Below are 15,248 nucleotides of genomic sequence, written 5' to 3'. Positions count from 1 at the left end.
TGTCAGTCTGCATGGAGCAGCCGGAGATACCAGTCTGCAAGGAGCTGTCAGTCTGCAAGGAGCTGTCAGTCTGCAAGGAGCTGCCAGTCTGCAAGGAGCTGTCAGTCTGCAAGGAGCTGCCAGAGCTGTCAGTCTGCATGGAACAGCCAGAGCTGTCAGTCTGCATGGAGCAGCCAGAGCTGTCAGTCTGCATGGAGCAGCCAGAGCTGTCAGTCTTCATGGAACAGCCAGAGCTGTCAGTCTGCATGGAGCAGCCGGAGCTGCCAGTCTGCATGGAGCTGCCAGTCTGCAAGGAGCTGTCAGTCTGCAAGGAGCTGTCAGTCTGCAAGGAGCTGCCAGTCTGCAAGGAGCTGCCAGTCTGCAAGGAGATGTCAGTCTGCAAAGAGCTGTCAGTCTGCAAGGAGCTGCCAGTCTGCAAGGAGTTGCCAGAGCTGCCAGTCTGCATGGAGCAGCCCGAGCTGCCAGTCTGCAAGAAGCAGCCAGAGCTGCCAATCTGCATGGAGCAGCCAGAACCGTCATTCAGCATGGAGCAGCCAGAGCCGTCAGTCAGCATGGAGCTTCCAGATCCGCCAGTCAGCCAGACTCTTCCAGATCTGCCAGTCAGCCAGACTCTTCCAGATATGCCAGTCAACCAGACTTTTCTAGATCTACCAGTCAGCCAGACTCTTCCAGATCTGCCAGTCAACCAGACTCTTCCAGATCTGCCAGTCAGCCAGACTCTTCCAGATCTGCCAGTCAACCAGACTCTTCCAGATACGCCAGTCAACCAGACTCTTCCAGATCTGCCATTCAACCAGACTCTTCCAGATCTGCCAGTCAGCCAGACTCTTCCAGATCTGCCAGTCAGCCAGACTCTTCCAGATCTGCCAGTCAGCCAGACTCTTCCAGATCTGCTAGTCAACCAGACTCTTCCAGATCTGCCAGTTAACCAGACTCTTCCAGATCTGCCAGTCAACCAGACTCTTCCAGATCCGCCAGTCAGCCAGACTCTTCCAGATCCGCCAGTCAAACAGACTCTTCCAGATCCGCCAGTCAACCAGACTCTTCCAGATCTGCCATTCAACCAGACTCTTCCAGATCTGCCAGTCAGCCAGACTCTTCCAGATCTGCCAGTTAACCAGACTCTTCCAGATCTGCCAGTCAGCCAGACTCTTCCAGATCCGCCAGTCAAACAGACTCTTCCAGATCCGCCAGTCAACCAGACGCTTCCAGATCCGCCATTCAACCAGACTCTTCCAGATCTGCCAGTCAGCCAGACTCTTCCAGATCTGCCAGTCAGCCAGACTCTTCCAGATCTGCCAGTCAGCCAGACTCTTCCAGATCTGCCAGTCAGCCAGACTCTTCCAGATCCGCCAGTCAGCCAGAATCTTCCAGATCCGCCAGTCAGCCAGACTCTTCCAGATCCGCCAGTCAGCCAGACTCTTCCAGATCCGCCAGTCCTCCAGGATCTGCTGGAACCGTCAGTCTGCCAGACTCTTCCAGACCGGCCAGTCAGCCAGATTCTTCCAGATCCGCCAGTCAGCCAGGATCTGCCAGAGCCTTCCTCCTCTACTGTGCTGCCGGAGTCTCCCGCCTGTCCGGCGCTGCTGCCGGAGTCTCCCGCCTGTCCGGTGCTGCTGCCGGAGTCTCCCGCCTGTCCGGCGCTGCTGCCGGAGTCTCCCTCCTTTCCGGCGCTGCTGCCGGAGTCTTCCGCCTGTCCGGCGCTGCTGCCGGAGTCTCCTGCCTGTCCGGCCCTGCTGCCGGAGTCTGAAGAGCCCCTCTGTCCCGAGCTGTCCCTCTGTCCCGAGCTGTCCCTCTGTCCCGAGCTGTCCCTCTGTCCCGAGCTGTCCCGCTGTCCCGAGCTTCCCCTCTGTCCCGAGCTGCCTCTCTGTCCCATGTTGTTAAGTAGGGTTGCCGTGGCTGGGAGGTCATGGAAGCGGACAAGGTGGGGGAAGACTGCGGTGAAGTGGGGGCCACGTCCAGCACTAGAGCCGCCACCGCGGACAGATGCCCACCCAGACCCTCCCCAATAGGTTCAGGTTTTGCGGCCGGAGTCCGCTCCTTGGGGGGGGGTACTGTCACGCCCTGGCCATAGTTTACTTTGTATGTTTCTATGTTTATGTTTATGTTTATTGTGTAGCTGGGACTCTTGTGACTGCAACTATATGAAGATCTTCAAAGGTAAGTGATTAATTTTATCGCTATTTCTGACTTTTGTAATTCCTTTACTTGGTTGTAAATTGCTTGTATGCTTTTGTAAGCGGGCGCTGTCCTCAGATAATCGCATGGTATGCTTTCGCGGGAAAGCTTTTTTGAAATCTGACAAAGCGGCTGGATTAACAAGAAGTTAATTTTTATGCCGATGTATAGCACTTGTAATTTTTAAGAATATTTATTTGGACTATTTCTGTATTTTGAATTTGGCGCTCTGCAATTTCACCGGATGTTGTCAAGGTGGGTCGCTAGCGGAACGCCTGTGCCAGAGAGGATATACTACTTTTGGTAAGGTTACATATGACATAAGGTTACTTAAGGCATAAGTAAAAGGAGGCAGGTTGGTCGGGATGGGTGCTCATATAACATGATTGTCTAGCAACCGCTTGGTCGGGGTGGGTGCTCATATAACATGATTGTCTAGCAACCGCTTGGTCGGGGTGGTGGGCATATAAAATGAGGGAAACAGATTTACTTTTACTATGTTACTGCTATGTTACTGCTATTTACTATGTCTGCCCCTGGGTCCAGTTTGACGTACTAGGGCAGAGGCTTTACATGTATTGGAATTAAAACGTGACAAGTTTTATAACCCACTGCTTTTTTGCCTGCTTTGGTTTGTTTTTATTCATGCAATTTGGCAAAGACCACTGATGAAATGGGTTGAAATCGCACTGAGTGAGCATAGAGCGTCGTCCCCGCAGTGTCGTCCCCGACCAGCAGTGTCGGCAGGTGCAGTAAGGTTCAGCCCAGATCAGATGAGGTCAAGCAACGTGAGGACAAGCAACGGAGAAACAGCTCATATAGGCAATTTACAGTCGTAGCCGACAGGCAGACCTCTCTAAGGTTTTTCTTCTTTTGATATATGTTGTAATCTTATTTGTTTATTTTACTTCATGAGATTACAGCTGGATGCGCTCACATCGGACAATTTAACTTAAATTGAGCTGCTTTCGTGTGTCCCTTTTACAGCACGCAGCAAAGGGAAAGTGTGCAGACACATGCCACAGTCCTAGCTAGGCTACTAAAATGTTGCAGTCTGGTTTGGGTTTTTGAAAGCTTGACAATGAATAACCAATAAACAAAACCTGCAAGAAAACACCATGCAAAAGAGAAACATGGAGTCATATTTTAGCAACATTTTGAGCAGTAACCCAAGCTGGCCACTCAACTACAATATAATGTTGCATTCTACCGCACCTGTGATCCATGCAGTGCAAAAAAAATGTAAAACATGTTTTAAGTTTAAATGTTAAAACAAACCTATAGTTGTGTTTTTGTTATTTGTTGTTAAATACTTTCTGATTAGGGTCGCAGCATAGTATGCACATCTGCAAGCATAGCAGCCAAGGCTGGACAAATATTATTTATAAGAGATAAAATAGCATGCCAAATAGCATGTTTTAATATGTTAGAATGCTATATACAGCATTCTTTGTATATAAGTGGACATTGTAAAGAGCCATATTTTTTCTAATAAAACAATGGCCAGTTTGGGTTGCAGTTGCATGTTTTTTTGTGAAAACAAATAGGTTATGTCTGGCTCGCAAATTCGTTGTGTTTTTTATATAGGTCCCCTGCACTGTTTGACACCCCTGGGCTAGCTGATCTACATAGCAAGCTAAAAACACAATGCTTAACGTTAGATAGCTAGCTGCTGGGAGGATGTCATGTCATTGGAGGAGTGGGTGAGTGACCAACAACCCCCCCATATCGTTTCTCAGTGTCTACAGCTAGAGATGCAGGTGTCATTTGGTTAGCTGGCAAGAAATGCGATTCGCTTTGCTAGCTAGCTATCTATGCTGAATTTGAATTTATCATATCTAATTTTTTAATAATTTTTAATAATTTGAATTTAGCATATCTCGTAGTTGTCAGTCAAATGTATTTGGTATTGATCAAATGGGTGGGCAGGCAGACAAGTTCCCATTCAGTTGTCAAAACGTAGGTTGGGACAAGCATGCATTGGCAGGCAAGATGCAGAAGGACAAGCAAGCTACTATTCCCCATTGTTTCACTGTAATGCTGATGAGCAACTAGCTTCAAAAGCTTGAGAGGCTTTATCCAATGTTCCCTTGTTAGATTTTAGCTTATCTTGCTCTGGCTAGCATTAGTTGTTGATCTTGTTGTTGTAGATGTGCAAAGGCAACTGAGGGAGAGATACCTTTTTATGGTTGTTTGATAAAATAGGACTGTGAAGTTCCCAAATGTTAGAGGACTCCCGTGGTATTTACATATTTGCAGAAATCCATTCAGGTGTATTTTGTGGCTTTTGGCCAATGCGTTGTAATGCTCTAAAGTCGCACTGTTGCTTCGGCCTGTAAACACACAGTCCATTCCAAAGTGAATGACGGCAGGCCTGTGTGGCAAATGGCTTATTTGATTGGCTATTAGCTCTGATGGGTATGGCATACCGGTTTGCATACACACCAGTCCTGGACAAGATACATGTTTTATTAGGTTTTATTTGCTGCAGTGTCTATTAATTGTCCAAACAGAATTTTCACAAATGCCTTACGCCATTCCCAAACATTCTACAAATGTATGAAAATTTGAAAATGACCATATCTAAGTGCTCGCTTGTCAGAAAATATAAACAAGGTGTCATATTCTTACTGGAGGTGTATATGAACCGATTTTAATACGATGTCATGTTACTAAAACACTGTCAGTTCCACTTTAAGTGCCATTGAACAGGGTATGGTAGTAGGTGCCAGGCACACCCGTTTGTATCAAGAACTGAAATGCTGCTGGGTTTTTCACGCTCAACAGTTTACTGTGTGTATCACAAATGGTCCACCACGCAAAGGACATCCAGCCAACCTGACACAACAGTGGGATGCATTGGAGTCAACATGGACCAGCATCCCCGTGGAACGCTTTCGACACCTTGTAGAGTCCATGGCCCGACGAATTGGAAGTTCTTAATGTTTTCTACTCTCAGTGTATGTGGATAGGATTTCAAAGAAACGTCTTCAGGGATTTTTCCAGTGTGGCTTGCGCCTGAGACCGTTGCTGTCCACTTTCCTGTGGTGCTGAACTTCCAAACGAGTCGCTGTCTGTTTCAATGTTGCTGAATCTCCAAATGACCTATCACTCCATTGTTTAAGTTGTAAAATATGTATGTAAAATGTAAAATACTTTAAAACAGGTATAGTTTCAAATCATGTTTAACATTGTAGGTAATGTTGTTCTCGAATAATATAGCTAATGGCTGAAAGACTATGTCATATACCATACATTTCTCAGTCTAAATCTTTCATATTAGTCTCTCATGTCCACTGTTGTTTTATTTTCTTAATTAATCTATCTTCATTGTATATTTGTCGAAATGTATGTGTATATATATACATTTTTAATCTTTCTCACTTTTTATTATTTTATTTATGTACAGTATGTAAAGCACTTTGAAGTGCAATTTTCTTTAAGAAATGTGCTTTGCAAATAAAGTTTGATTTGATAAATCAACTCTAATCAAGTGCTATTTGCATGTGATGGCATAGGATTGCATTGTTCATATTATTGTTGGTGGCCTATTCTTAGATGGCATGCACGAATTACCTACCGATTGTGACTTTAAATATCTGTAGAGGACAGCCTGTGGATGTTTATGTGGCGATGTATATATTCTAGGCTGCAAAAGATAATGAAGGATGCAATCTCATCCCCATGAAAGCAGATGAGGAAGTTGAATATTGTGTGCATATTGTGGTGAGAAACCTACTGTATATACAAAAGTGAACGTACAGGACAGAAAAATTGCATAAAGCAGGGGTGTCAAACTCATTCCACTGAGGGCCGAGTGTCTGCAGGATTTTGTTTTTTCCTTTAAATCAAGACGTAGACAAACAGGTGAGGGGAGTTCCTTAGTGACCTTAATTCATTAATCAAGTACAAGGGTGGAGCGAAAACCCGCAGACACTCAGCCGTCCGTGGAATGAGTTTGACGTGTCAGAAAGGAACAAGAGACAATATTTTGTATTTCAGTACGACATTTATTGAGCAAATGCTGCTGGGAAATCATTCATGATGAGTAAAGACATGGGATTGCAAACTGTAGCACCTCATGTATGTTCGGTATTTAAATTCAAGTCCATCCTATGCATACAATAATGTATGTGTGCGCATTTACAGATTTATTTTCAATTGCACTCGTAAACATAATAGACACTGATACAAAGCATGTTTAAGGCTAGGAGTTTCTTCAAGGTTATTTATGCGTTAATTGCTTTGGGTTCTGTATGATCATGAGTTCATTGCACCATCGTCATTCTCTTTCTTCACTGTATTGTATTGTAGTCGATTGTATTTTTTTGGCTCAATTGGTATTGTCACATAATAAGTAAGCTTACTTCTGAAGTGGACCCTCCCACCTGGGCCCCCCAAAAAACTTCATTTGAATGAAGATACATTTCTATCACACTCCCATCCATCCATACATACATACATGTTAGAGAGGGGACTCCCTCCCTGAGCTAGCATGCAGACGCCCCCACCCGTGAGCCCTCCTGTGAACTGCAGATAGAAAGAAAGAGAATTAATCATCTGTCCCATTCCCAAATTTTCCTGACCACATCTGCAGAAAAGCTCATTTATAGCTTCACTCAACATGCATTTTAGAAATTTTAGCTTAGTCACATCATATGGCTTCTCTCTTTGCTTTTCTGTATGTTTGAGAGTGGTTATCTTTATTACATCGCTCTAGCTGTATGATTGCTTGTCGTCGTGTCCTCCTCCCTGACTCTCCTGGGTGGATTGGTTGGAGCGCAGTCACTCGGTTTCGGTCACCACCTTGACGGACTTGGAAGAGTGTTTCTCCATCGTCTTGCTGGACACCATCTTCTCCTGAATCATATCCTCAGTCTCCTTCACAGTCTCGGTGACAGTGACTGATTTAATGACATGCTTGGCTCCATCCTCTCCAGTGGTAATGGTCTCCACCGTTTTGGTGATGACCACCTTCTGGCTGGGGTCATCTTTCTGGCTGGGGTCATCTTTCTGGTTGGGGTCATCTTTCTGGTTGGGGTCATCTTTGGTGGGGCTCTCATCCACTCCATTTGAGATCACATCCATCTCCTCTTTCTTCCCATCGTCCTTTTTGTCCTCTGGGGCACCCTTCTCCACTTCTCCGCTCAAATCTGCATCTTTCTTTTCTACCTTCTCTTCCTCTGAATCACCCTTTTTGTCTACTTTCTCTTCTGCAGCCTTGGGGGCCTCTGACTTGGGAGCTTCTGGTTTGGGAGCCTCATCCTTAGGGGACTCTGCTTTAGGGGATCCTAATTTGGGGGATTCAGATTTAGGGGACCCTGCAGGTTTGGGGGATTCAGATTTGGGGGAACCAGCAGGTTTGGGGGATTCAGATTTGGGGGATCCTGCAGATTTGGGGGTTTCAGATTTGGGGGAGCCAGGTTTTGGGGATTCAGATTTAGGGGAACCAGCTTTGGGGGATTCATGTTTGGGGGATCCAGCTTTTGGTGACTCAGACTTAGGGGACCCAGCCTTAGGGGATTCAGCTTTCAGGGAGTCTGGCTTGGAGACCTTTGGGGCCTCAGATTTCTGGACCTCAGCTTTTGGGACCTCACTCCTGGGGGCATCTGTTTTGGGAGACTCTGTCTTGGCTCCATCTGCCTCATCTGTTTTGTCATCTTTCTCATCCTTTCCTTTCTTATCTTTCTCATCCGTATCATCTCCATCTTTGGATCCTTTGTCACTACTTGCAACTTCCTCTTTATCACCACCCTCCTCTTCTCCCTCTCCCTCTGCTGTCTCCTCTTCTCCTCCACTTCCTTCCTTCTCACCAGCCTTCTCTTTGTCAGGAGAGACCTTTGATTCTGGGGCTGTCTCCTCTCCCTCTTCCCTTCCTTCTCCCTCATCACCACCTTCTGCATCATCTCCCTTCTCACCCTCACCTTTTCCTTCTTTCTCACCCTCTTCTTCTTTTTCTCCCCCCTCAGCACCCTCTCCTCCATCTTCTTCTTCATCGCCACCGTTTTTGTCCTCCTCTTCCTCCTCAGCAGGGGCGCTGGAGCTCACTTGGGATTCAGTGGAGGCTACAACCTCTTCGAAGTCACCCTCTCCCTCTTCTCCATGTCCCACTGCTTCTTCTCCTTCCTCTTCTCCCTTATCCTCTCCTTCCTCTTCTCTGTCATCTGTTGCCTCTGCCTCCAATGCGGCAGACAGCTCCTGGGCAATTTCTTCTAGGGCCTCGTCCATTTCAGACTTCTCATCCTCCACCCTGGTCTCCTCAATGATCTCCTCTACAAACTTGTGCTGGACCTTCAGTTTGGGAGGCCCAGACTTGGACTTCTTAGAGGAGGTGACAGCTTGGCGGTAAGGGAAAGTGCTAAAGTGGGTCTCCTCACCTTCTAGGAGTTTCCTGCAAAAACAATAGAAAATTAGATATAGTATAGTGTAGGCCTAATATAAAAGTTAGGGTTGATATATACTAAAAAAATATATAAATGCTTCATGCAACAATTTCAAAGATTTTACAGTTCATATAAGGAAATCAGTCAATTTAAATAAATGAATTATGCCCTAATCTATGGATTTCACTTGACTGGCCAGGGGTGCAGCCATCGGTGGGTCTGGGAGGGCAAAGGCCCACCCACTTGGCAGCTGGGCCCACCCACAAAAGGGCTTTATTACAGACAGAAATACTCTTCAGCACCACCAAACCACCCCACCACCCATCAGACGATCACGCAGATGAAGAAATTGGATGTGGAGGTCCTGGGCTGGCGTGGTTACACGTGGTCTGCGGTTGTAAGGCCGTTTCGACGTACTGCCAAATTCTCTAAAGCGACGTTGGAGGCAGCTTATGATAGAGAAATGAACATATATGGCATCAGCTCTGGTGGACATTCCTGCAGTCATCATACCATTTGCATGCTCCCTCAAACCTTGAGACATCTGTGGGATTGTGTTTTGTGATAAAACTGCACCTTTTCAAGTGGCCTTTTATTGTCACCAGCACAAGGTGCACCTATTTAATTATCACGCTGTTTATTCAGCTTCTTGATATACCACACCTGTCAGGTGGATGGATTATGTTGGCAAAGGAGAAATACTCACTAACAAATGTAAACAACATTTTTGAGAAATAAGCTTTTTGTTAATGTGGAACATTTCTGGGATTTTTTGTTTCAGCTCATGAAACATGGGACTAACACTTTAAATGTTGCCTTTATATATATATATATATATATATATATATATATATATATATATATATATATATATATTTTTACATTTTTTTTTACACATGATGAAATACAATCTTTTTGTTCCTTAATGAGTACAATTTTTGTTTCCTCCTGTTTTATTTTTAAATATTTGATTTAATCAATGATAGGCCTAATTAGCACACGACCATCGCACTGTACCTGTATGCAGCAATCTCGATGTCAAGAGCCATCTTGACATTGAGCAGGTCCTGGTACTCGCGCAGATGACGCGCCATCTCCCACTTCGTGCCCTTGAGCTCATTATCCAGCTGGTGGATGGTCTCCTGTAGAAAACAAGACCAAGAGACATCAGCTGGTTAGGAGCTGTTATTACCTAGGCCTATGAGGAACTCTGAAAAAATACTTGGTATCTATTTTTCGGTGCAGGGAGGATATGTCGCCAAAAGGACAGAACCCTCTGGAAGTAATATGAAAACTGCCAAAAAAATATATATATACAATTTCGTATTTTGTTCCTAGTAATTAGGCTTTATCACAAGCACATTTAAACGTGTGTACATTTACAACACATTAAAGCACTTTGAGATTTCATTACAATATCGTTGCAATAACAATTGAAAGTGTGAAGTCACCCTGTCTCCTTGTAAAAGGGCAAATCAATTGATATGTTGAAGACCGTTCTGCGCAAAAGGTTAGGCTATTATTGTTCTGCGAAATAATTTATTCTGACGCAGTGTACACTGTTTCAAGGGCAGCCTCTTCACACTTGTTCAACAGTCCTCCTCGAAATCTGTGTGGGGTGAGGCAAGGACACAGCCAATGAACGCATCGACCCGCGTCTCTGACTCGGCAAAAAAAAAAAAAACGTTTGCTGCATTATGTCTCCCCTTAATTAAGAACCCTGTAATGTCCTGACTTTCACCAATTGTCGCAGCGTATAAGTAGCCTAATGCTTCAACAAGGATGGGCGATGTAAAAGCTGTGCCCGTAAGATGTCAGCATTGTGCCATTTATCTTAAAGCAAATGCGCAGACACCACCATTGCGCAGAGCTTATATATCTAGATAAAACACATCTATCTATATTAACACAATATATAATATAATATGTATATGTTTCATTCTCAAAGTAGGGAACTCTCCTTATAGGTAGACCTATATTAAAAATAAGAATAAAAACCTCAAAGGAATCGTGATAATATCCTCACACGACTCTGGCACAATTTGATAGCCTATATGATAAACGAAACACATCTGATAATATTATTTAGCCAACTCTCTCCACTACATTGCTTCTCTACTTACACAGAGAATACAATTTTATAGAACACTTCACAATTAAGCCCGTGGCTGTGGGTTTCTGTGTGAAAACAATGCCAACAGCGGGTCTCATCATACCTGCAGACTGGACAGGTCGTTGTTGTGTCGGTCCTCGATGTCATTCAGCTGCCTTTCCAGTGACTCCCTGGTTCCCCGGACCGATTCTAATTCCACGGTCTTGGACTGGAGCTGGCGGCGGTAGTCTGCAATCTCATCACGGGCGGACTTTATTGCATCTTTGTTTTGTTCCGCAGCATCAGTGAGCTTGGAATAGCGGCACATGAACCAGTCCTCCACCTGCTGCAGGTTCTGGTTGGAGTGGCCCTCGAGCTGGGTGCGGATCTCCCGGAGCGCCTCGGTGATGTCCGTCTTCTGGAAGTCTTTCCTCTCCATGGTCACCTGCGACGCCTGCACCTGGGCAAACAGCTCGCTCACCTCTTCCTCGTGGTTGTTACGGATAAAGGCAATCTCATCCTGCAGTGACTGGACTTTCTTCTCCAACTCCGACTTCACTAACTCAGAGTCGTTCATATCTTTTTTGAGCGCCCGGATGATGCCTTCCGTCTCATCCCTGATGCGAGCTTCCTCATCGAAGCGGTCCCTAATTCTCTGGATGTCCTCCTCGATGTGGTCTGTGTCGAGCTGGATCTGCGCCTTATCGTGGTGGATCTGCTCCAGCATGGAGCGCAGCTCCTGGAGCTCCTGGTCGTATAAATCGCCTAGCTGGGACTGCGACACCTGCTTCTGCCGCAGCGCCTGGATCTCCTCCTCAATCTGGCTGTTCTGCTGCTCCAGATAGTGCACCTTATCGATGTAACCGGCGAAGCGGTCGTTTAACCCCTGGAGCTGCTCTTTCTCATTGGAACGCTTGTAGTCTCCGTTAGTTTGACTGAAATCAACGCTGTCGGCGGAGCTGAGGAGTGTGGAGCTGTACGCTCTGGCTACAGGCATATTTACGCTCCTCTTGTAGGGCTTGTTAGGGCTTGACCGGGACCAGGACTGAGAGCGGAACCCGCTGGAGGGGGTGCCGGAGGAGCGGCCGTAGCTTGTCCTACTATCCATGCTTCTCCTGAATGGACTCCCTACGGTGTCCACGGGGTGGTAACTCATCCGGCCAGACAAGGGGGTGCGTGTGCAAATGGAAGGGAAGGTGTGCTAGGTAGAGTAGTGGGGTGGGTGCGAGTGTGTGTGTGCAGGTGCGGGGTGGATGGCGCTCACAGCATTCTTAGCCTCACCGGCTGTCCTTTATATACGGCGCAATCTCTAAAAAGGCAAGTAGGAGCTGTTTTTACTGGCTCGTTGATCTAAGGGGGAGGGCCATGTCTCAACCAACCCCTCAGACCTTTCAAGAAACACCACGTGGAAGTGTGAGGGTTCGTGGGTGGCGGTTTGAAAGGCAGAGGAATAATCACACAGGGGGGGGGACCATGCAGATGCTGAGTCATTCATTAGGATAGCCTATGCGTTCAGGTATCTATCAGTTGTCGCTTGTCACCGAGTGAATATATAACTTTCTCGCAATATTGAACATTGGTGTGAGAAAGCAAATTATACATACATCTCTGCATTTGCTCATTCGAACAACCAATGTGACTTATGGAGGAGTTCAATTTCCCATGTTAATTCTTATGTTCCCTATTGTTAGCAAAAAAAGGTTACACCAGAAAGGATCAATTTACCAATGCAATTCAGAACGAGACCAATATCAGCACCTTGGAAAGAGACAGTCCGCCAGACGCTAGTCATTAGTTTAGCGCTAGCAGCACCATGGGCAGCGACTTAAAGCAGCAAAACACAATTCCCGTATTTATAAGACGGGAAAAAAATGTTATACATTTTCTTTCAACTCGAAAGTATTGTAGAATGGTCGATCCTTAAATTAATTTAATGAGTATTTCATCTTTGCCAACGAACATGTATAAAGCCGACCCTAATTTGTTAGTATTGATGTTATGTGTTTGTGCTAAATCTTCAATATAGGTGATCGATTACTTCTTGACATCAACTCTCCCGATGCCAGAGGGATTACCATCAGTGACATACCGATGACGTATAAACGGAGACCACCATAAGGGCATAAGGGTTCCATCAACAAGGCTACATCATGCATGAATCAGCTGTGAGCACTTGCTAGTTTCAGGAAATTATGAAGCATGAAGTTCACCTAGGATAAATTTGCTCTCTTGTGCTCTTTTTGAGACATTTCTAATCAAATAATTTCTGTAGTGATGAAAATGCATCCAGACTGTACACTGAAAAAAATCGAAAGTCTCAAAACACCATGATTGTGTAATGAAACCATGAAAAGTGGTGTGCCTAAACTGAGATCTGGTGTTTGGAGGGTGTTTGACTGTAAACCCAATGTAAGTGGTTTAATAGACAGCATGTGTTTTAAAACAGAAATCAAGTCCTCTGAAACACTCACAGTGGTTCTTCAACCTGAATATTGGTGTTTTGAAAAGAGTGTTGTGAAAACACTTTTTGGCATTTCAGTGTGTCAAAACACAAATGTTTCTCATACAATCAATGGTTTAGAAATGCAAATGGTTTATAGCCTAAATACTTGATTGATGGTAAGGGCCTATAGATCATATTTTTTTGTGGAATTCTAATTTTATTTTTCCAATGCTTTATTTAGACAGATTAGAAATGGGGTAAAATGGTGCATTTCAATGGCATTTTAGCAGCTCAACCAGGTAGCCACACTGTAAGAAATGATTCTGGGGTGAATGTAAATTGACCAAAATAACAAAAAACAACATCCACTTAATAAAAAGGAATTCAAGTCTTGCAGTGCCCTTGGCTAGTGGTAACAAATCCGGCTTAGACATGTCACCCCTCGCCCCACCGAAGACCGGGGTTAAATTCCCTGCTCCAACCCTTCCATCTGTTTCTCCCACCTATCTGTATCCCCGCTGTCTTTTCAGAACTGTCTCAATAAAGTGTCAAAATAAACCCAAAATATATATTTTTAAAATGTACGCAAGTCCTTTCTTTGATTGATTTGTTCATTTCATTTTACGGAAATAATTTTCGAAAAAATCCAACCTAATATGTTGATTAAAATGTAAATATATTTCATGAAGATAACCAAAGAGAAAGAACATTTAGTGATTGAACTCACTGGAAGTCTTTTATTTAATCATCTTGCCACAATGACTCTGTTTTTAGAGGATTGTGGATAATTCAAAAAATGTTGTATACAAAGAAAGAAAATTATATTTCTCTATTAGTATTAAGCTTGTTGAGCCATGAGGTGCAATGGATCATGATGAATGGATATCTAAACTGTCAGGCAAAGTTAAGTTCAATGAGGACAGCACCCATTCCCACATTCATGATTGTCAATGGAAGAGTCAAATGCAGAATCCTCAATACTTGCAGTAAAACCTCAAGTTACTGATGGTGGTTTGAACACTGCTTGAAAATGCCTGCCAAAACGATGACCAAATGACCAAATACATGACACAAGGTTAAACATTAAGACACCAGAAAAACTGATCTTATTCTGCGCTAGACAGTAAATCAAAGCCTCACAATGGTGTTTAGAAGCTTTAGAGAGATGAAACGGCACCAAAAGAGAAGGGATCTCATTCTGCACAATTTATTTATTTAACCTTTATTTAACTAGGCTCAACAGGACTCGAAACACCAAAATAGTGGGGACTTTTCGCAGTCCCAAAATCCAGAACAAATTCAAGAAAGCATACTGTATTATATAGAGCCCTTATTCCATGAAAATTCCATTTCATATTGCTCAAATAAACAGAAAACAAACAGATAAAGCAACACCTCTCCCCTATTTGACCTAGAGAGTGTATGTGCGTATGCATGATATGTAGGCTACGTGTGCCTTTAAAAAAATGTATGTCCTTGAGCTGTTTTTATCTATTGGTGTTCTGTATTATGTCATTCTGTATTAGGTTTCATCTTTTGTGTGGACCCCAGGAAGAGTAGCTGCTGCTTTTGCAACAGCTAATGGGGATCCTAATAAAACACCAAATACCAAACCTTTTGTTAGTTCTCCCAATCCCTGGCAAGGTGTTACACAACACAACACACCATGTAATGTTTCGAAACATTTCAGGATGATGTGTTTCACTACTCCAGCAAAGTTAAGGTTTCGTCTCCTTCAAGTTGTTGGCAGCTCATTTGCCACTAGTTTGAGTGTTGTTACAAAGCACCTCATTTTAAACGGTGTAACATTGTTTCTATAAGATGCTGAACCACGGGGGAGACATTATATTATCTGGCCATCTGAATGGGTGCTCCCTGCACAGTAACACTCATGAGTATGGGTGGCTCAGCCTGACAGATTGATGACTACTGCCTATATCTGGTGGTCATTGAGATGATTTTAAATAATCTGCAAGGTTTCAGACAGAGCTAGTTTCCTTTGGGAGATAAGATGTCTGGTGGATTCTGGAACAGACTGCTAACTGTAGTTTCACAGATGCATAATACAATCCATAAACGATTCTTTACGATCTTTGACTAGTCATGCAAGATAGCTGGCATCCTTTAACTCACTCATTTTGTTAACCCACCA

At 44.3% G+C, this 15,248-nt stretch overlaps 1 protein-coding gene across 1 annotated transcript; it reads right to left on the bottom strand.

Moving 5' to 3' along the window:
• Window positions 1–6,167: 6,167 nt before the first annotated feature.
• Window positions 6,168–11,914, bottom strand: LOC135544510 (neurofilament medium polypeptide-like). Its single transcript, XM_064972176.1, has 3 exons — window positions 10,778–11,914; window positions 9,579–9,703; window positions 6,168–8,569 (listed from the first exon to the last, which is right to left on the bottom strand). Exons 1-3 carry the CDS (start codon window positions 11,807–11,809, stop codon window positions 6,964–6,966), a joined length of 2,763 nt encoding a protein of 920 aa, XP_064828248.1. The 5' UTR covers window positions 11,810–11,914; the 3' UTR covers window positions 6,168–6,963.
• Between the last annotated feature and the right edge of the window lie 3,334 nt (window positions 11,915–15,248).

Source organism: Oncorhynchus masou, chromosome 8 (assembly GCF_036934945.1).
Source record: "Oncorhynchus masou masou isolate Uvic2021 chromosome 8, UVic_Omas_1.1, whole genome shotgun sequence".
Classification (NCBI taxonomy): Eukaryota; Metazoa; Chordata; class Actinopteri; order Salmoniformes; family Salmonidae; genus Oncorhynchus; species Oncorhynchus masou.
Note: the sequence above shows the minus strand (reverse complement) of the source record. Positions and strands in the feature narration are given on the sequence as shown.